Consider the following 20,000-nt stretch of genomic DNA (forward strand, 5'->3'; position numbering starts at 1 on the left):
GGATGTTTAACGAGGTGTCTGAGAGGGAAAGCGAGAGCCGTGCCTTCCCCGGGAGCTTCCCGCAGAGCGGGGCCCTGGTGTGGTGTGTTTTGGGGTAAAGGGGGAGGCTGAGGTCAGACCAGGACAGGAGGAGCTGCCAGGCCTGGGAGGGCCTTATAGACCAGAGGAAGACTTGGGTTTGGTGCTGAGGGAGGTGGCCGCTGGTGGGTTGGGAACAGAAAGCTCTGGCTTGGGTTTCCAGAGGGTCCCTTGGACCACTGTGTTGGGGATGGGGCTGGGGTCAGACAGGCATGTGCTGTGAAGGGACACAGCGTGTGAGAGCAGTGACCAGGAGGCACCAGTAGGCACCAGGGGGACACGAACTCATGCTGAAGCGTTTCGGGAAGAGGGACCAGCATGCACCGGGTGGCGGCTCTGAAAAAGCATGGCTCTTGTTGGGGGGTGGCATGAAGAGGGGCAGGACGGCGATCAGCAGGGGAGGCATAGCTAAGCAGTGTCCCCAGATAGTGGGTGGTGACGTGAGCCTAGAACGGCCAGAACCCCTAAATCGCCATCAGCATGGCTGGCTCCGTGTGCTCTGGGCCTGTGTCTGCCTCTGGGCTCCCCCAGCACGGGGTGAGTGCAGAGATGAGTGAGGTGACGGGGCTCCAGCAGAAGGTTAGGAACTCACACGTGGCCTGGGGCTGAGGTTGCTGGCAGACAAGAAGTCTTGGGCCCACTCCGCATGCGCAGTGTGAGAGGTGACCCTCGGCCCGGCTTCCGGGAAGGCAGGTGCTGACAGCCTTGTCCACTCTCTCATCTCAGCAGAGCTGTGGGGTCGACTTTGAGGTCAAGGCATTTGCCACGGAGAACGCAGAGGGCGAAGAGGACAAACTGTCCAAGAAGTAAGAGCATAGGGGTTGGACGAGGGCCGGGGCGGCAGGGGTGACGGACTGCCCCACTTCATCAGCATCACCGAGCCTCCCTGCAGGGCTGTGTGGCTGGGGTAACAGAGCTTCCCTGGGCGATTAAGGATGGAATCGGCTACGTCTTCAGGGATGGTGGCGTCAGTGGTCATTAGGGGAACGAAATGGCATGGCTCTCTGTAAGCTCCAAGGTTGGCGTAAACCTCTGAAAGCGCCCCAGTTCCCTCTCTCTACCTTTCTTCTTTTTCATTTTTAAAACATCTTTTAGGGGAACCAGCAGATGACATAATGGTTACATCGCTGGACGCCCATAGTCAACTGCAGTTCAAGTCTTGGCCCTGGCGGCTTAAAACACCGGGCATGTATGCATGTCCAAAATCCTGAGAGGAAAATGGAGGAGTGACCATCCCCCAGGGGGTGATTTCTTGCTTTCTGTCTCTCCAGTGAACACACGCACCCCATAGCAACAAAAATCGCTATTAAAAACACCTTCTTTATGATGATAAATGTGCAGGACACAGTCATTTCTTTCTCTTTTTCTTCTCCTTTTTTTCTTAGAGATTTTGCCATAGGGCACCTGTGCTCACTAGAGAGAGGGAAAGTGAGAAATCATCCCCTCGCCCAGGGAACTTGGCCCTGTACAGCTCCTCCTCCATTCTTCTCTTGGGATTTTGGGCATGCACGCACACACCCAGTGTGTTTTTCGTCACTGGGTTCAGGACTTGAACCACACAGCTGTCCATGTGGGATCCAGCACCTTAACCACCACGCCATCTGCTGGCCCCTGGTGAGCCATTTCTACCACTCCTAAGTTTGCGATTCAGTGGCAGTAAGGCCATTCCTCGTGCCATGCCGCCATCACCGCCACCAGCACCCACAGCCTTTCCCTTACCCCCTCAGAAACCGCACCGGGAAGCAGTAGCCCCCAGTCCTCTCCCTGCCAGCCCTGTTCCTAGATTTTTAAAAAATTATTTAATTTAATTTGTAGTAATTTTTAGTTTATTTATTTACTTTAATTTGACCAGAGAGAGACACAGAGATTGAGAGAGAAAGTGAGAAACCAAGCCACCAGGTCTGGGACTTGAACCATGATTGGCCATGCAGGAGTGTCCAGCGCCTCAACCACCATGCCACCTGCTGGTCCTTTATTATTTTATTTGATTTATTATTATTATTTTTTAGAATTACTTATTTAATTTTATTTATTCATTCGTTTATATTTTAATTTGACCAGAGAGAGAGAGAGACAGAAAAAGCAGGAAAGCAATCTACCAGGTCTGGGACTCAAACCACAGTTGGCCATGTGGCAGTATCCGGCGCCTTAACCATCATGCCACCTGCTGGTCCCAATTTTTTATCATGTTTTAATGCTATAAGATTTTTTTAGTTTCTTTCTTCCACGAGTGAGAGGCAGGGGTGGGACAAAGACACAGAGAGACAGAAGCATCCCCGACAGAGTCCTCACACTGCAATCGTACCTGCAGTCGGCTAGGGTCACGGGCATGCCTGGCATGCACAGGGAGACCCCCGGAGTGGACAGGGGCCTTCCCGCATGCCTCAGTGCTATAGGGCATTGCGGTATTGCTGCTGCACTGCGGCTGGCCCGGCGTTTCCTCTATGCCTAAATGAGGTTTCTGACTGTGCCCCGAACGCCCTCTTCTCAGGCTTGGGATGGTGGCAGTCACAGTGCGTCACCTTCATGTAGAGCTCAGAAAGAACAGGGCACATTCGCTCGTCAGCCCCACAGGTAGGGCCACGGCTGGGAACCTTTCAGTGTCCCTCAGGAGCGTGGCCCGGGCGCCACCCAGCCAAGCTGTCATGGAGGAGGGATTGGAAAGCAGACCCCTCGGCTCTCCTGCCCCAGGCTGCCTCAGACTCAGACCAATGTCCGCCCCTTTCTGGCCCATCCTGTCCCCACTGGGCCACGCTGGAAAAACCCTGGTGTGATTCCAGGGAGAGAGCTGAGGTGTGACTTTCTTCCCCAGGAGCTCTGTGCGCTTGCTGATCCGCAAGGTCCAGCTCGCCCCGGACGAGATGGGCCCCCAGCCCCGGGCCGAGGCCGCCTGGCAGTTCTTCATGTCCGACAAGCCCCTGCAGCTTGCCGTCTCCCTCAGCAAGGAGGTGAGCCACCCTGTGTCACTGCGCCCCCCCGCAGGGGATGGCCGGTGTGTTGCAAGCAATCTCATTTCTGGGCTGGCTGGAGCCCCAGGGCTTGCGAACCACAGGCTTTTTTCTGTAGCTGGGAGCTAGTGGCTGTGATCGTCAGGCTAAGGCCAAACCGGCTGGCTCTCTAGCGGCTGACTCTCCTGACTGATGGGGCAGGGCCACGTTTCTCACACGCCCGCCCCAGCTGCCCTCGCTCCACCCCATGGCCTTGTCCGTTCATGTAGCAACAGCAGGCGTTCGCTTCCCTGGGCAGTCTGGGTGTCCCAGGAAGCATTCTTGGTGGGTGTCAAGAATGATGTCCTCTCTTCAGTCGAACCACCATCAGCCATGTGGGAGTCCAGCACTCCTAACCACCACACCACCTGCTGGCCCCTGTGGTACACACTTTTGAGAGTAATATTAAATCTCTGTGGTTCCATCTAGCATGAGGCATTTTTCTGATTTATCACTTCAGAAGCTTTCGTTTGACTCCTTCTGCCACTATACTATGGCTTTTGTTCCAAGAGTTCAGGAGCAAATGCGAGATTTGACAGCTACCAAGCACATCCTTCTAACTGAGGCTCCTAGGGATGGGAAAACGGGCCACAGGCTTTGTGTCCCTTCGACCTCTGTCAGGTGAACTCGGGCAGGTGAACTTGGGCGGGATTCTATTTCTCACCTGCCTTTCATATACTCCCATTGTAACAAAAGATCCATGACAGCATTTGGGTTCTCCTGGGTTCTCTTGGTGTCACTGTCAGCTCCTAGCTTACCTAAAAAGACCTTTAATATTTGTGTATTTTTATGTCCTAGGTATACTGTGGTAACCAGTTGTAGGTTCATTTGCAAAAGAATTGGAATCCTTGAGGGGATCTGGCATTCTTTTCCATTGATAGGTTCAAACTTAAAAGCTAAGAAAAGATTAATGATTTTTCTTTTTGTGTGATGGTCATTTGCCTTACCTACTTTTGGTCTTTTCTGGTTATGTAGATCAAACAATATTCTTGTTGGTTACCTTTATTTATTTATCTTTTTTTCTTCCCTTTCTTCTTTTCTCTCTCTTTCTTCTTTCTTTCTCTTTCTTCCCTTCTTCCTTTCTTTTTATTTCTTTTTCTCTTTTTTCCTTTCTTTTTCTTTTCTCTCTTCACTCTCTTTTTTTTTCTTTTTCTCGTGCTCTCTTTTCTTTCTTCTTCTTCTTTTTTTTTTTTCCTGCTGGGGGTGTTTGTACTCACCTGGGAGAGTAAGAGAAAGAAAGAGAGAGAGAGACAAAGAGAAGGAGAGGTGAATCCTCCCCCCCCCTTAGGGAATGGTCACACCACAATCCCTTCTCCTTCATCTCTCCCTCCTTTCTGGATGTTGGGCATGTATGCACACATACCTGGTGTGTTTCTCAGCCCAGTCTGAGACTTGAACTGTGCGGTCAGCCATGAGTTGGCCATGTGGCAGTATCCGGCGCCTTAACCATCATGCCACCTGCTGGTCCCAATTTTTTATCATGTTTTAATGCTATAAGATTTTTTTAGTTTCTTTCTTCCACGAGTGAGAGGCAGGGGTGGGACAAAGACACAGAGAGACAGAAGCATCCCCGACAGAGTCCTCACACTGCAATCGTACCTGCAGTCGGCTAGGGTCACGGGCATGCCTGGCATGCACAGGGAGACCCCCGGAGTGGACAGGGGCCTTCCCGCATGCCTCAGTGCTATAGGGCATTGCGGTATTGCTGCTGCACTGCGGCTGGCCCGGCGTTTCCTCTATGCCTAAATGAGGTTTCTGACTGTGCCCCGAACGCCCTCTTCTCAGGCTTGGGATGGTGGCAGTCACAGTGCGTCACCTTCATGTAGAGCTCAGAAAGAACAGGGCACATTCGCTCGTCAGCCCCACAGGTAGGGCCACGGCTGGGAACCTTTCAGTGTCCCTCAGGAGCGTGGCCCGGGCGCCACCCAGCCAAGCTGTCATGGAGGAGGGATTGGAAAGCAGACCCCTCGGCTCTCCTGCCCCAGGCTGCCTCAGACTCAGACCAATGTCCGCCCCTTTCTGGCCCATCCTGTCCCCACTGGGCCACGCTGGAAAAACCCTGGTGTGATTCCAGGGAGAGAGCTGAGGTGTGACTTTCTTCCCCAGGAGCTCTGTGCGCTTGCTGATCCGCAAGGTCCAGCTCGCCCCGGACGAGATGGGCCCCCAGCCCCGGGCCGAGGCCGCCTGGCAGTTCTTCATGTCCGACAAGCCCCTGCAGCTTGCCGTCTCCCTCAGCAAGGAGGTGAGCCACCCTGTGTCACTGCGCCCCCCCGCAGGGGATGGCCGGTGTGTTGCAAGCAATCTCATTTCTGGGCTGGCTGGAGCCCCAGGGCTTGCGAACCACAGGCTTTTTTCTGTAGCTGGGAGCTAGTGGCTGTGATCGTCAGGCTAAGGCCAAACCGGCTGGCTCTCTAGCGGCTGACTCTCCTGACTGATGGGGCAGGGCCACGTTTCTCACACGCCCGCCCCAGCTGCCCTCGCTCCACCCCATGGCCTTGTCCGTTCATGTAGCAACAGCAGGCGTTCGCTTCCCTGGGCAGTCTGGGTGTCCCAGGAAGCATTCTTGGTGGGTGTCAAGAATGATGTCCTCTCTTCAGGGTGTCATGATGGAAAAGGGGAAGAGCCGCCAGCCAAGGCTGTGCCTGGTCTCTGTGGTCACCAACAGTTATGCACATGTGCTGGCAAGAGCCTGCTGCACTCTGTGTGTGTGTGCGCGCACATGTGCAAATGTGTGCATGCATGTTCTCGTGTCTGTGAGTATGTGTGCGTGTGTGCATGCATGTATCTGTGAGTGCACACATGTGTGCATGTGCGTACACATGCAAGGGTGTACCCACCTGAGGTCAGGGTACACAGTGGCAGCTGGGGAGGACCCCTTCGCTCAGCTTTCCTGGAGGTTTCCCTTCATCACACTCATCCTGCCTCAGTCATCTGATTCTACTCAAGACCCTACCCTCCACCCCCTGCCTACCCTGATGCGAGTCCAGAGCCCCACTGTCCTCCTCAGCCTCCCACAGAGCAGGTCTTCCAGACCCTTCTCTAGAGGAAGCGTGCTGGCGTCACGTCACCTTTCCTGAAAGTGCAGGAACCCAGCCACCTCCGTCCTCGCCGGAGGGCTGGGGTGCTCAGAGAGCCTGTGGTTCCTGGGCCCAGGCTGCTCTGACTTTCCCGCTAACCTTTCCAGGTCTATTTCCACGGGGAACCCATCCCAGTGACGGTGACCGTGACCAACAACACGGACAAAACTGTGAAGAAGATCAAAGTGCTGGGTAGGCCCTTCTCAGACTAGAGGGTGGTGTCGTTGGCTCTCTCAGCTGAGCGCATTTCCTGGGGCCACGCCTCAGGCCCCTAAGGCCCTCTGGGTTCTCCACTGCCCTTCGAGTCTGTTGTCGTGGGCAGCAGGACCAACGACACACTGCAGGGAGAAAGACCTTGAAAGTCATCTCAATTGACCTGGTGCCCACTAGGGCTGCTTTCTGCCCGGGACAACCTCCCTGAGCCATGATGCTCCTGCCTTTCCATGGTGTGTCTGCCGGGAAGGGTGCCCCTGTTCTAGATCTCCCAGTGAGCCGGGTGCAACTTTCCTTCTCATTCAGGGATAACTTTGGTGGCAAATGCATAGTGTTATGGGAAAGGTCTAGATGGAGAACACCAGGCTGGAGGGGTGTGTGTGCCGAGCCCTCTGAACCCTGGCTGGCATCCGTAGCAGACGTCTGGTCTGTCTTCCCAGGCCTTGCGAGGCTCTCAGGAGAGGTCCCCATGGACGTGCTTTGCGAATGGTGAAATGTGACTGTCTCGGCTTGCACAGACATCATAGGACGGCCAACCCTCACCATATACAGCAGGGCGGGTGCCTCCTGTGTGCTGTTCCCACAGTTCTTCATCTCAAAGGGCGCCCGTGCACAGCGGCCTGATAGATGGTCTTCGTGGGCTACAAAAACGACACCATGTAGTGACTTAGGAAAGCCACTTTGGAGCTCAGCGGTTTGTTTTTTTTTAGAGAGAAATTTTTGCTATAGGGTGCCTGCACTTGCCAGAGAGACACAGAGAGATGGGAAGCGAGAAATCACCTCCCCCTCCCGGGGTGAGGTGGTGGTGGCCATGCTGCAATCCTTTTTTCTCCATTCTCCTCTAGGGATTTTGGGTACACATGCACATGTGCCCAGGGTGAGTTTCAAGCCACAAAGTCTGGGACTCAAATGCGGTTGGCCATGTGGGAGCCCAGAGATGTAATCATTATACTTTCTGCTGGTCTCCGGAGTTCAACTTTTAACTCAGACATTCAGGAATTAAGACAGAGCAGGCTTTGTGGCTGACAGGTGGCGTGGTAGTTAAAGGCGCTCGACTCCCACATGAACAACCATGATTTGAGTTCTGGACTGGGCGACTTGCTTTCTCTCTCTCTCTCTCTGTCCCTCTCTGGCCAAATTAAAATAAACAAATAAATAAAGTTAAATAAAATAATTCTTAGAAAAACAAAAACAAAAGACATAGTAGGCATCGCCTGCTTCAGAGTGACCACTGGCTGCCTGGGACTAAGGACACTCAGTGCTAAGGCAAGCCCGGTCGGGCAAACCGAGATGGCTGGCCACACCTCTGGCTTCTTTCCCCATGTGTCTGACGTAGAGGAGGCTTTTGATAGATGCATACTGAAGAATTCTAGATTTTTTTTATTGCTATGAACATGTCAGTTGCAATTTGGTTTTATACTGTATTCCTTTATATGCCTTCTGGTCTTTGTAAAAGCTGAGAATTTAGCCTGTTGTATTAGTATGCAGTGTCCAAGCCAGTCTCCACACGGTCCACTGAGGCAGCTGTGCCATAAACTGAGCGACTGATACAGCAGATACTTATTCTTCTCAGTTCTGGAGGCTGGAGGACCAAGATGAAGGCACCAGCAAGTTCCATGCCTAGCCAGGCCTGTTCCTCCCAGACGGTACCTTCCTGCTGCGTCCTCACACTGTAGAGGAGCAGACAGGCTCCCCAGGCCTTTTGTATACGGACATTCATCCGTTTGTGAGCGCTCTGTGCCCATGACCTAATCACCTCCCAATACAGCCACCTTGAGGTTAAGATGTCAACATGTGAGGACCAGCAGATAGTGTAATGGGTAAGTTCCTGGACTCCAATGTAGTTGGCAGTGGTTCGAGTCCTGGGCCCGGTGACTCAAAATCACACCAGGCACGTGTGTGTGTGCCCAAGATCCTGGAAGGAAAATGGAGAAGAGATTGGTGTGGCCATCCCCACTGAGGGATCTCACTTTTCCTCTCACTGTGTCCTAGGGCAAAAACCTCTTTAAAAAAATTATTTCTCAAAATTTGATGAAACCTAACTACAAAGTCATAAACCTTGAAAGAAGCTATTGGATTTTTTCCTGAAACAAAAGTGAATAGCTTTCTAGATCTAAGGACAGTGCTCAAGACTTTGCACAGATATTTCTTTTAATCTTTCAAATTGATTTCAAGAGGAATTAAAAGCCATTTTTTTTTTTTGAGAGAGAGAGAGAGATTTTTGCTATAGGGTACATGCATTCACCAGAAAGACAGAGAGAGACAGAGAGACAGAAAGCAAGAAATCACCTCCCAGGGGGGTGGCCATGCCTCAAATTCTTTTCCATTCTTTTCTTGGGATTTTGGGCACACATGCACATATGCCTGGGATGAGTTTTGTTTAAGCAGCTAGATCCAGGACTCGAACCACTATCAACTACATGGGAGTCTAGTGACATACCATTATGCCATCTGCTGGTTCCAAAGTCATATTTTTAACCCTCACAATTTTTCTGAGTTAGATGCAATTATCACTTCCATTTTCTCATTTTGTGGATGAGGGAAACAGGCTCAAAGGAGCTAAATGTCTCACTCCACAGTTAATGGCTAAACAGAGATTCGAAACCAAGGAGTCTGGCCACATGGTCCATCTTCTTATTCACCATGTTATACCCATGAATCAAACCTCTGCAGCCTCTGAGTGGTTTCAAGCTTGGAGGAGAACAGGAAGGACGGCGCCCCATAAGTAAGATAGAGGGTTTGGGGAGGGCTGCATTTGTGGGAAGACAGCCAGTGGTGAGTTCTGGACGCTGGGAGAAGGTCCATGGTGGGGGTAAATGGTGGGCTCAGAGGAGAGGAGACCAGGTCGCGGGAGGAGGGCATTGACAGAGAAGGCTATCCTGCACAGAAATGGCCCGAGGCCAGAACTGGGAGTCATGCCTCGAGGCCATGGGCTGAGAGAGTGGAGCCTGGGAAGTAGACTGAGGAGGTCATGAAGGAACAAGGTCGGCATGGCTCCTGGAAGGCTAGGAGGGACCATGCACGTGCGTGGAGCGGCCCAGGGCTGATCACTGACCCCTGTCCTCCTCTGCAGTGGAACAAGTGGCCAATGTGGTTCTCTACTCGAGTGACTCTTACGTCAAGCCGGTGGCCATGGAGGAAACACAGTGAGTAGCTGGTTGGGCTTCCATTTCCGGGGGTGCAGGGGGTGGCCTTCTTTGTCAAGTTCCTCTTCTGTTCATGCCGAAGAGGGAACTAGAGAGCTGGGCTAGCCCACCGCTTTTCTCCGCCTTCGCTGACGCTTCACCGGCTGCACCGGCAGCAGCGTCGCGGTCACATTCCCTAACCTGCACCCACCTCCGGGAGTTCTGAGCACTTCGTTGCCCCGAAGAATGGCGAGAGGAGGGGAATAGGATGGGATGTCACCAGGCCTTTCTCTGTAGCCTTGGAAGGAGCTGTTAGGAAGTCGGTACTGTTTCTGCCTCCTCCGAGGAGGTGGTCATGTGGCAGTCAGTCCAGCTATCGTCCCATCTCTGCCATTTAAAAACCTCGCACCAATGACAGCTGGGTCAGGAGGGTGAATCCCTTCTTAGCCCGCCTCTGTGAGTGGATTTTCTTGCGCCATCGGACTGGAAACCAGTTGTGGAGGCTGCGATGGCGCCTTCGGGTGGCACGGCAGACGAGCTCTGCTGTGCTTGCGCTGTCAGGTAGCCACTTACTACCCGGGCTTGGGGGCTGGGGGCCGTGGGGCCCTCCCTTCCCCCTTGTGAGAGAAGCTTGGGCAAGCCTTTGTCCCTGTCAGGCGGGCATGCTCTGCGCACCAACGTCTGGATAAAATTCTATCAGGATGGGGCAGCGGCGTGGCAGAAGGGCGGTGATGAAAGAAAATCGGATTCCTGGAGATAATACCCCATCAAGGCAGACAGACTCCTACTCTAGATTCAGCCCTCCGGTCACTCCAGGTTGACTGCGGACAGTAGCGGGAGGGAGCCCCAGCTCATTGAGGGGCTCCTCTGGCCAGGCCCAGGGTCTCTTCTGCCTCTCAAGTATGTCCTTGCACGTCCTCGTGCCTCAGGAGCCCTGGCCCTGGCTGGCCTTTTGGTACACACTCAGCAGCAGGCACCTCCTGGGCCTGGCTGTTTCCTCCTCATATGTACCCCATTATCTGACCTTTGATGCTCTGGGGTGCATTTTGAGCCAAATGGATCCCAGGGAGCTGGAAAGCTTTTCAAGGTCCCCCCAAAGTTGGAGGGAGACTGGGCGCTGGGCTGGATCACGTTAACATGTCTGTCTAGAGAGCACGCAGGAGGCTGGAGCATGAGCCTTCATCCAGGCCCCCGTGGCTCCGGAGCCCTGGCGGCTGGGCCCCTGGGAACCAGGTCAGGCCTGACTCCCAGTCGCTGCCTACTTCCAGCCCCAGATGCCAAGGGCTGGGAAGTGGCTCCAGGGATCCGGTTCCACCAAGTACTTTGCCATGTTCCGGTCCCGTGGCCAGGTCCGCTGCAGGAAAGGCTGTCGCCGGAGCCCAACCACAAGGTCCCCTTCCTGTGAGGTCACCTTTACAGCCTGCTGCTGCTCTGACAGGGCTGCTGCCCAGACCTAGCTCACTGAGAATGGCTCCACCAGACCCAAACAGCACGGGAGCTACCTCAGGCTCAAGCAAAATCCTACCAAGAGCCTCCTGTACACAGTGGAGCTGAAGAGGCCCCTGAGGAGGTCAGCCAGGATGGCCTCCCTGAGAGCACCAGTTCAGACCTCCGGCTGTTTTGGAACCTGTTCAGAAATGGCCCTGGTGCTGGCTCCGGCCAGGCTTTGCCTCCTCTCTGGGCTCAGGGATGGGAGGAGTGCTGCTGCACACGGACTCAGCCGGCAGACTTGCAGCCACAGGGCCACAGCCACACCTTGCATCTGTGGGAGCCCGGATCCTGAGCACCCCCATTCAGTACAGGGGTGCGAGGCTGCAGGGCGGCCTGAGCACGCAGCATACGTGGCACGGCAGAGCCAGCTCTCCAGCCTGCCACGCGGCTTTGTGCTGGGCACTGCTGCCAGACCCGGAGAAACACATGCTGCTTGTTGTGTCCCCAGCATTAGCTCAGGCCCACCCCCTGGCACAGGTCCCTGCCATCTGTCAGATGTCAGCTCGACGGATGCTCAAGGAGAGCTGGTAGATGGGCCAGACGGTGGCACAGTGGAGAAACACGGCTCTGCAAGGCAGCCTCATGGGGGGAGATACCGGGTCGAGCTCAGAGACCTCCTGGGAACGTGGGCATGCACATGTCTGTGAGCCAGGGCAGTCACTGCATCAGCAGGTGTTGTCTCTGTGCTGCCACTGTGTGTCTCTGAATAAATAAATAAAGTTTTTTTAAAAGAGAAAGAGAAGATCTGGTAGTGAAAGAAAAGACGTGGTGCTCTGAACCAGCACAGCCCAGTCTGGATGGCTCACAGCTGGGGCCCCCGCCTGCCCCTGAAACAGCCCACCACGTGATCACACACCAATCCCCTTACAGGTCAAGAGCCTTTCCAGCTTGGGCTTGTGGGCGCTAACCAGAAGGTCCCACAGCACATGTGTGGTTCGCAAAGGAGGAACCTGGCAGTGGCCTTTGACCACAGGGTCGCTGGTCTCCTTTAACCCCATGGAACATTCTAGAAATTCAGCAATTTATGTCAGTCTGAGAGGTGCGAGCCAGTGTCCCCGTGTTGCAGCCAGCCCTCTGTGAGACATCATTAGCACTGTTCTGGCCCTCGTCGGGCAGATCCTCAGGCACCTGTTCTGATCCTCCAGTGGGTCGACAAGGAAACTTCGATCCTGGAAAACTCCATGGCGAATGGGGTCTCGTGGGGTGGATGGTGGCCTCGACAGTGCTACACCTCCTCTCTGTGCATCTCCTCCTCTAGAGAAAAAGTGCAACCAAACAGCACTTTGACCAAGACGCTGACGCTGGTGCCCTTGCTGGCGAACAACCGAGAGAGAAGAGGGCTCGCCCTGGATGGGAAGATCAAGCACGAGGACACCAACCTCGCCTCCAGCACCATGTGAGTCCTCGCCGCTCCCAACAGGGCTGCCTGGGTGCTCCGCTGCTCGGCTCAGCACGGGCTCTCGGGCGTCCTGTGCAGCTGCTGGGCTGCCTCAGGGACCCAGCCAAGGCCCTCGCTCCGCCCCAGCACACATGGTGGCGCCTGCGGGCTCTGGGGACGGATGGCTCCCTCTCTGGGCACCCTGTGCTCTCCGTTTTCCCATCCATAAGGTGGGGGTGGTGATGGGTCCAATCTTGCAGAGTGGCTGAAAGGATGACGGGAGGTGGTCCGTGCTGAGGGTGGTGCCTGACACACACCAAGTGCCCCAGAAAGATCAGTGCCTGCGTCACAAATGTCACCAGGAGTGCAGAGCCAAGTGCGGCGGGAGGCCACAGCCACCCAGGCATCTGCTCATTTCCAGCAGGGAGGGTGCAGCAAGAGGGCCTGGTGGCTACGAATGTCCATTGGCTTCACAGGGAAAGGCACCGACCTGCTGACTCTGATCAGAGACCCCAACCAGTGTAGGCCGCGGTCCAGCCGCACCGTGCGGCCGTACTCCAGTGTCTGCTGCCGTGCCCGGCCACCCTCCCGTTCCCGAAGTGTGTGTGTTGTCGAACTCTGAGTGTTTGGGGCAAGAGCTGAGACCCAGGTTCGAGACTCATCCGCTGTGCTGGGGGCTCCCTCTGTGTCCCCAAGAGAGCACTTCTGAGATGACCCAACTGGCGAGAGGCTGGCACTTCTGACCTCTGTGACCTCGTAGCTCAGTAGCTCACGTTCGCCGGGACCGACGCTGGGGATCAGCAACATTCAGCAGAAAGTGGGTGGGAGTCAACGGGTTTCCTGACGGTCACATGCCAGGTTTTAGGTCAGATTCCAGAGCACATTCATGGAGCTGCAGGAGAGAGAATAACAGGGAAACCGTTACCCTGGATCAATGTAGTCAAGGCATTCCAGGGACCGGAAGATGGCATAATGGTAACGTCAGGTGTGTGTGTGCTTGCCCAGATCCTGAGAGGAAAATGCAAAAGGGACTACACTGTGGCCTTCCCTCTTCGGGGTTGATTTCTGGCTTTCTGTCTCTCTGTCTCTCTGTCTCTCCAGTGAGTGCATGTGCCCTATAGCAAAAAAAAAAATAAAAGGGTCCATGCTGTCCACAAGGGCGTGCTGGGAAAAGGCTTTCACGTGGTTTGCAAACACCCCATCTCCCCACACCTGTGTGAGGGAGGGTTTATGCTCATTTTACGGAAAAGGACATTGCAGCTGAGCCACAACGAGAGCCCCATCCCAGCTCACCAGGTCAGCTGATGGCAGAGCAGCCCGGTCCTGCTCCTCACCCACTCGCCCCCGTTAGCGCAGGGAGGAAGCGCATTCGCAGGGCATCCCCAGGCGTGTGGCCTGCACAAGGTAGAGAGCCAGTCCTGGCAAAGGGGCAGGCCTCTAGCTAATGGCCCTCTTTCCTCTTGGGGGCAGCCCAGTTCCACCAAGTTCTACCCCCAGTCTCAATGAGCCCTGGGTCATGGATACTGCGCTCAGCAAACCCAGCCCCTTCCTCCATGGGCCAGCCTCACAGAGCTCCCATTTTACTGTAGGCGACCATCTGGCCCCTTGTCCTCTTTTAAAGGCATGCCAGGCACCAGAGGCTAACGCAGTCCTTTGGCAGCACACAGTCCTGACAGCACAAAGCCACCTGGCCTCCCGTCAGGGGCTCCAGGCCCAAAGCCTGCCCTGCAGCCCTCCCGGCTCCCGTCCCAGAGCTGCCCGCACTGCCTTCCCCGCGTCTGCCCTGAGCTGGCAGCTTTCTCGGCCATGTGCTCTATCATCGCTCATGCAATTTCAGCTGAGATTTCATGGTAACCTCTCAGGGTCGTGAGAGGGATGTCTGTCTTCCACACGAGGACACGTGGCATAATAACCTGTGATAAGGTGCCCGGGATGGTGCCGGTCACATGGCATGAATGCAGCACGTGCTCGTGGAGTCTAGAATGAAGTTTCTGGCATGGAAAGCTACATCGCACTCTCTCTGGGCACGTCTGAAGGTTTCCCGCACCTCGTTCCATTCGCTGAAACACTGAGGGAGCTCTCACTTGGTGCCAGGCGTGGTGCTGGGTGAGCTGGTTGGCCATCATCCAGAGCAACGAAGGTGCCCTGTGGTCAGGGCCGCCATCGAGGGTCCGTGAGCTTTCTCACCCAGTGCTGCCGAGCCGGTGGCCAGGAAGCTCTGCAAGGGGAGGGGACTTCAACTTCAGGTCTTAGAGGCAGGAGAGGAGGAGAGGGCATTCCAGGACAGGTTTGTGTTTGGCAAGGCTGGCGCACAGTGACTCTAGAGTGTAGTCAGGTATGAGGTGGTAAAGGGCAGCTCCCGGCCTCAGGGCAGCTGGAGAGCTCAGAGAAGGAGCTTACGCCGTGGGAAGTAAGTTCTTGGGTTGATCCAGCAGGAGAAGCCAGTGGGAGGACTGATGGCTGCAGGGAAGGTGGTTTTGGCAGGTGGAGGAGAGGGAGGAGCCGAGGAGGCTGTTTCTGGGTGGATGTCCGGGCGGAGGAGCATCGGCTGAGTTAGAGGACGGAGGAGGCCTGTGCTCTGCCCGCTGTCAGCTAGAGGGGAAGGTGCAGGAATTCCTCTAGTGCACGGGAGGACCCCCTGCCCTCCGTGGACGCACCCTCACACACACACGCACACCACCCCAGCTCTGCAGAGTTCTAGGACTTTGGCTTCTTGCTCAAGTTCACTGGTTCTGGGCGAGACGCTGCTACAATGTCTGCACCTGGGTGGGAGCTGAAGGGCCCTTTAGCAGCTCATCGCTTTCTCTGCCCCCTCAGCCATCTCTTTTCCCTTCCGTTGGCAGCATTAAGGAAGGCGTAGACCGGACTGTCCTGGGGATCCTGGTGTCATACCAGGTCAAGGTGAAGCTCACAGTGTCGGGGTAAGTGTCCCAGCGCTGACACTTGTGCTGCTCAGTCTTCACCTTCAACATCTGAACTGTACCTTTCCTAAGGATGGCAGAGCAAGCAAGGGAAGGGCCCTGAGCCCCCTGACTGCCACATGGGCTTCAGAGAGACTGCATTTGTCTAGTTCTAGGATCCACTCTGCAGACACGGGGTGCACATGCTCAAGGGCTAGAGCTGACACAAAATTTTTGTTTCTGCTAGAGCAGAAACAAAAATTAGTTTAATGTTATATTTTATTCAGAAAAGAATAACAACTGTTAAATAAATGCTTAGTCAGAGTTTCTTTCTTTGCATCTAAGAATGTATCCAGTTTTGGGGCCAGCAGTGGTTAAGATGCTGGACTCCTACATGGACACCCATGGTTCAAATCCTGGACCTGGTGGTTTGAAAATCATGCTGGAGGTGTGTGCATGCATGCCCAAAGCTCCAAGAGGAGACTGGAGGAGAAGGGATTATGTTGTGGCCATGCCCTTGGGGAGATGATTTCTCACTCTCCTCTCTCTGTCTCTCTGCCTCTCTTTTGCATGTGCCCCATGACAAAACCTAAAAGAAAGTAAAAATTTAAAAATAAGTAAAAAGAATGTATTTAGCCTTAAAATGGGAGCCTTTCCTTTCCTTCCCTGACATGTCATCAGGATTTGGGAATCTCCTTTTCATACAAGAATGCTGACTTTTTTTTTTGGGAGCAGTTTTTGCTATAGGGCATGTGCGCTCACCAGACAGACAGAGAGAGACAGAGAGATAGAAAGTGAGAAATCACCCCCCAGAGGGGATGGCCACACTGCAATCCCTTCTCCTCCATTCTCCTCTCAGGATCTTGGGCACACATGCACACGTGCCAGGCGTGAGTTTAAGCCACCGGGTCTGGGACTCAAACCATGGTCGACTACATGGGAGTCCAGTGACATAGCCATTACGCTAACTGCTGGTCCCAAGAATGCTGATTTCTCAGTGTTCCAAAGACAGTTTTCTGGGTTTTGGTATGAAATCAACTTCTTTCATGTCTTCATTCTCATCAAAGAGGAAAGGCTTGACATCTCCTTTTCTCCGAATTCCTTTGCTAAGGCTCTGGCCTTGCACCTGCTGATGCTGGTGAAGTTCCGGCATGGAAGGCAAGTCCGTGCACACGCCCAGTCAGGGAGGAGTTCCCCGAGCTATGACGGGGCAGCAGGGCAGAACGCAAGTGCCCTGTATAGTCTGGGGCGCAGCGCCTGTGTCTGCTGAGTTCTCAGAGTGGGGAGTCCTCTCCTTCCCTTTCCCCAAGAGCATCTAAACACAGGTGGAGTTTCAAGAGAAGTGCAGAACGTGTGGGTGAGGGTCTTCAATACGTTTACGGAAAATGCATATTATAAAGATATGATGCGGGGACCAGCAGTTAGCGTAATGGCTATGTCGCTGGACTCCCATGTAGTCAACCGTGGTTCGAGTGCCGGACTCGGTGGCTTAAACTCACGCCGGGCGCATGTGCGTGTGTGCCCAAGAACCCAAGAGGAGAATGGAGGAGAAGGGACTGCGGGGTGGCCATCCCCCCTGGGGGGGTGATTTCTCGCTTTCTGTCTCTCTGTCTCTCTCTGTCTGTCTGGTGAGCGCATGTGCCCTATAGCAAAAACCTCTCAAAAAAAAAAAAAAAAAGATACAATTCATAGATTTCAAAAAAAAACTTTGCACCAAAAATGAACTTGTACTTTCAGCCCACGTTTCAGATTGTGGTTTGCGATGACCTCTATGGACAAGAAATTTGGATTCTTGAACATTAGGTCTTGAACGTCAGCAACTCCTCTTATTAACTAATCCTCTTGAGGAAGAGCTGCAATCGGAAGTGGGGGGGGGATGATGTAACATGGAGGGGTGCTCGAGTTAGAGACTGTCCTGTGTCTGAGTAACGGGAAGTGGCGTCACGTTACCACCATGGGCAATCACCACAGTGGTTTGCTTTTGTTTCCTAGCTTTCTGGGAGAGCTCACCTCCAGGTAAGCCTCTTCACCTCCCTTTTCCGCCTGGCTTCCAGCTCATCAAAGACAACGGTGTTTGGGGTTCCCAGTTCTAACTGGCGAAGGCTGGTCTCTGGGCACCTGTGCTCGGAAGGGTTCTGGAATGATGCGTACCGCCTTCAGGCACTTCACGACAGCCGAGCTGAGTGGGATATTTCTCTGAGACCACGTAGCATACTGGCATGCTCCATACTGCTGTCCTGTGCGTGCGTGTGTGCGTGTGTTCTCACCACCCCACCTGTCGCTTTCCAGTGAAGCGGCCATGACAACCTGGGCTGAGCGGGATGTTTCTCTGAGATCACCGTAGAATAGAGACATCCTCCATGCCGCTGTCATGTGTGTCTAAATCCCCCAAAGCCCTTTAGCTTTTGTAATTCAGTGGACTTAGCTCATCTGTGCTCTGCTCTAAACAGACCATGTGCTTGCCCAGTTTCACATTAACTTTAGCAGATTAAAAATGGTGTACCGGGCTGGCTTGTAGCACAGTGGTTAGGTACTGTGCATTTGGAACTGGATCCCACACGGCTGATCACAGATGGAATCTCAGTCCTGGACAGTTGGAAAACATGCTATGCATGTGCGTGTCCCAGTCCTGGTGGGGTGAGGACATGGAGGAAAGGGGTGTGCTTCTCTCCCTCTCTCTGCTGAGTGTGCTTCAATTGGAGATTACAAATGGTTTATGTTGTTGCAAAGAATATATATTTTTTGGAGAGGTTTTTGCTATAGGGCTCGTGCGCTTGCCAGAAAGATAGAGACAGAGCGACAAGACAGACAGCGAGAAATCACCCCCCAGGGGGATGGCCATGCCACAATCCCTTCTGCTCTATTCTCCTTTTGGGATCTTGGGTGTGCACACCATGTGCCCGGCGTGAGTTTAAGCCACCGGGTCCAGGACTTGAACCACAGTAGGCTACATGGGAGTCCAGCGACACAGCCATTACACCAACTGCTGGTCCTGCAAAGAATATTTTTAAAACTATGCTTTCTCTAGGATTTCCACCCCCCCTTTTTTTTTAACCAGCAATATCAAGTCACCGCAACTCATAACCAGGAATAAAGGCAGCCTAAAAATGCTCACCACCTCAGCCATGCGAGAGTGGAGTTTCTGGGCCACATTCCTGGGAATATACTTACAATTCTTATTTGACCACTTCCTGATTTCTGTTTTTGTTTTTTTCTTTGTCTTTTTAAAAAAACTTTCTATATGGCTCATGAGCGCCCCTGAGAGAGAGAGACAGAGAGAGAGAGATATAAAGTGAGAAAGCACCCCCGCCTCCCCAGGGATTCCATTTTGCAATCCTCTCTCCTCCATCCCTCCTCTTGGGATTTGAGACATGGAGAGACACACACCTGACGTGTTTTCCAAGCTTCTGGGTCTAGGACTCGAACCACACAGTTGGCCAAGTGGGATCCAGCTGCCTTAACCACCATGCCATATACTGGCCCTTGTTTTCTTCTTCATCCCGCTGGATTATCTTTCAGTTTGGGTTTGAAGGTTTTTTCACAGCTGCAGCTCTTCACTGTGTGACTTGTAATTGTGCGTGCCTGTGTGTTCTCACCACTACACCTTCCTCCTTTCCAGTGAAGTGGCCACGGAGGTACCGTTCCGCCTCATGCACCCGCAGCCTGAGGACACAGGTCAGTGCTGTCATTGTCCTGGTTCTCTCCAGCTAGACATTACTTGCAGATTTGATATTCATCCATTCCTGGTCATTCCTGAGCACGCCTCTGAGCATGGGGGTGGCCAGGTGCAGAGATTCCATGTCACCACAAAGTGACTAGTCACCTATCCACCGTGGGGCCAGATGCTTGGCCACCTTCAGGTGGTGTGGAGAGAGGAGGTGGCATCATTGCTTTTGGATGGGGAAAGTCCTGTGAGTTTTTTATCAGGAATAATTTTTAAGCAGAGGCTCTATTGTCAACAGAGATTTAAATTTAAAGATGATTTAAGGGAAAAACACATTTGTAAGCTGAAGACTTTTGCATTTCACTTTCAAACAAAAGGCTTCCTGTTTGATGTGGAAGCATTAATGGGGCTATAGAAGATGCTAATTTTTAAAATTTATTTTATTTTATTTATTCATTTGTTTTAATTTGACTGGCGAGAGACAGACAGAGAGAGAGAGAGAGAAAGCAAACCACCGGGTCCGGGACTCGAACCATGGTTGGCCATGTGGGATTGTCCAGCGCCTTAGCCACCATGCCACTTGCTGGTCCCCATGCTATTTTTTGACAGTGGCCCTGATGAGGAGAATACAAAGATGCTAGGAAAGACTGGAGGGCGGGTCCTGATGCCTCATTTGCATTGCAACGGGCAGCCTCTTATACGCGTTAATGAAGCAATGGCTGTATGACTACGCTCACTGCAGCCCACGGTCAAGAGGTGAATCATGCGCTACATGAATTAGAGCTCATTAATGTTGTACCCGGGTTACGAAATTCCCAGGAGACCCCAAGGAGCTGATTCCGATGTAAACACACAAGGGTCGCTTTTACTCAGCTTGAGCCAGGACTCCTAATCTTACTGGCCCAGCCGGTCAGAGTTGAGAACCCTGCATGTTAGTTGGGCTGGGTTTTTATTTGGCTGCTGGGGGGAAGGTCGAGGGGTGCTGAGGAATGCACTCAGGTGGCTACACGTTGGCTGCAGATTACAGGGAGTGTAGCTGTCTCTGGTATCTCCTTTGTTTCTCTCACTGGTCAGTCCCAGTGGGGTG

At 53.5% G+C, this 20,000-nt stretch overlaps 1 protein-coding gene across 1 annotated transcript in view; it reads left to right on the forward strand.

Moving 5' to 3' along the window:
- SAG (S-antigen visual arrestin) overlaps positions 1–20,000 on the forward strand; it is a 37,843-nt gene that overhangs the window by 13,234 nt on the left and 4,609 nt on the right. The window contains exons 6-13 of the mRNA XM_027769355.1: positions 808–884; positions 2,891–3,026; positions 6,250–6,334; positions 9,429–9,501; positions 12,230–12,367; positions 15,193–15,270; positions 17,242–17,265; positions 18,869–18,924. Of these exons, the coding sequence (XP_027625156.1) occupies positions 808–884; positions 2,891–3,026; positions 6,250–6,334; positions 9,429–9,501; positions 12,230–12,367; positions 15,193–15,270; positions 17,242–17,265; positions 18,869–18,924 (667 nt within the window). The remainder of the gene's footprint in view (positions 1–807; positions 885–2,890; positions 3,027–6,249; positions 6,335–9,428; positions 9,502–12,229; positions 12,368–15,192; positions 15,271–17,241; positions 17,266–18,868; positions 18,925–20,000) is intronic.

Source organism: Tupaia chinensis, unplaced genomic scaffold, assembly GCF_000334495.1.
Source record: "Tupaia chinensis unplaced genomic scaffold, TupChi_1.0 Scaffold149383_1, whole genome shotgun sequence".
In the NCBI taxonomy this organism is placed as follows: Eukaryota; Metazoa; Chordata; class Mammalia; order Scandentia; family Tupaiidae; genus Tupaia; species Tupaia belangeri.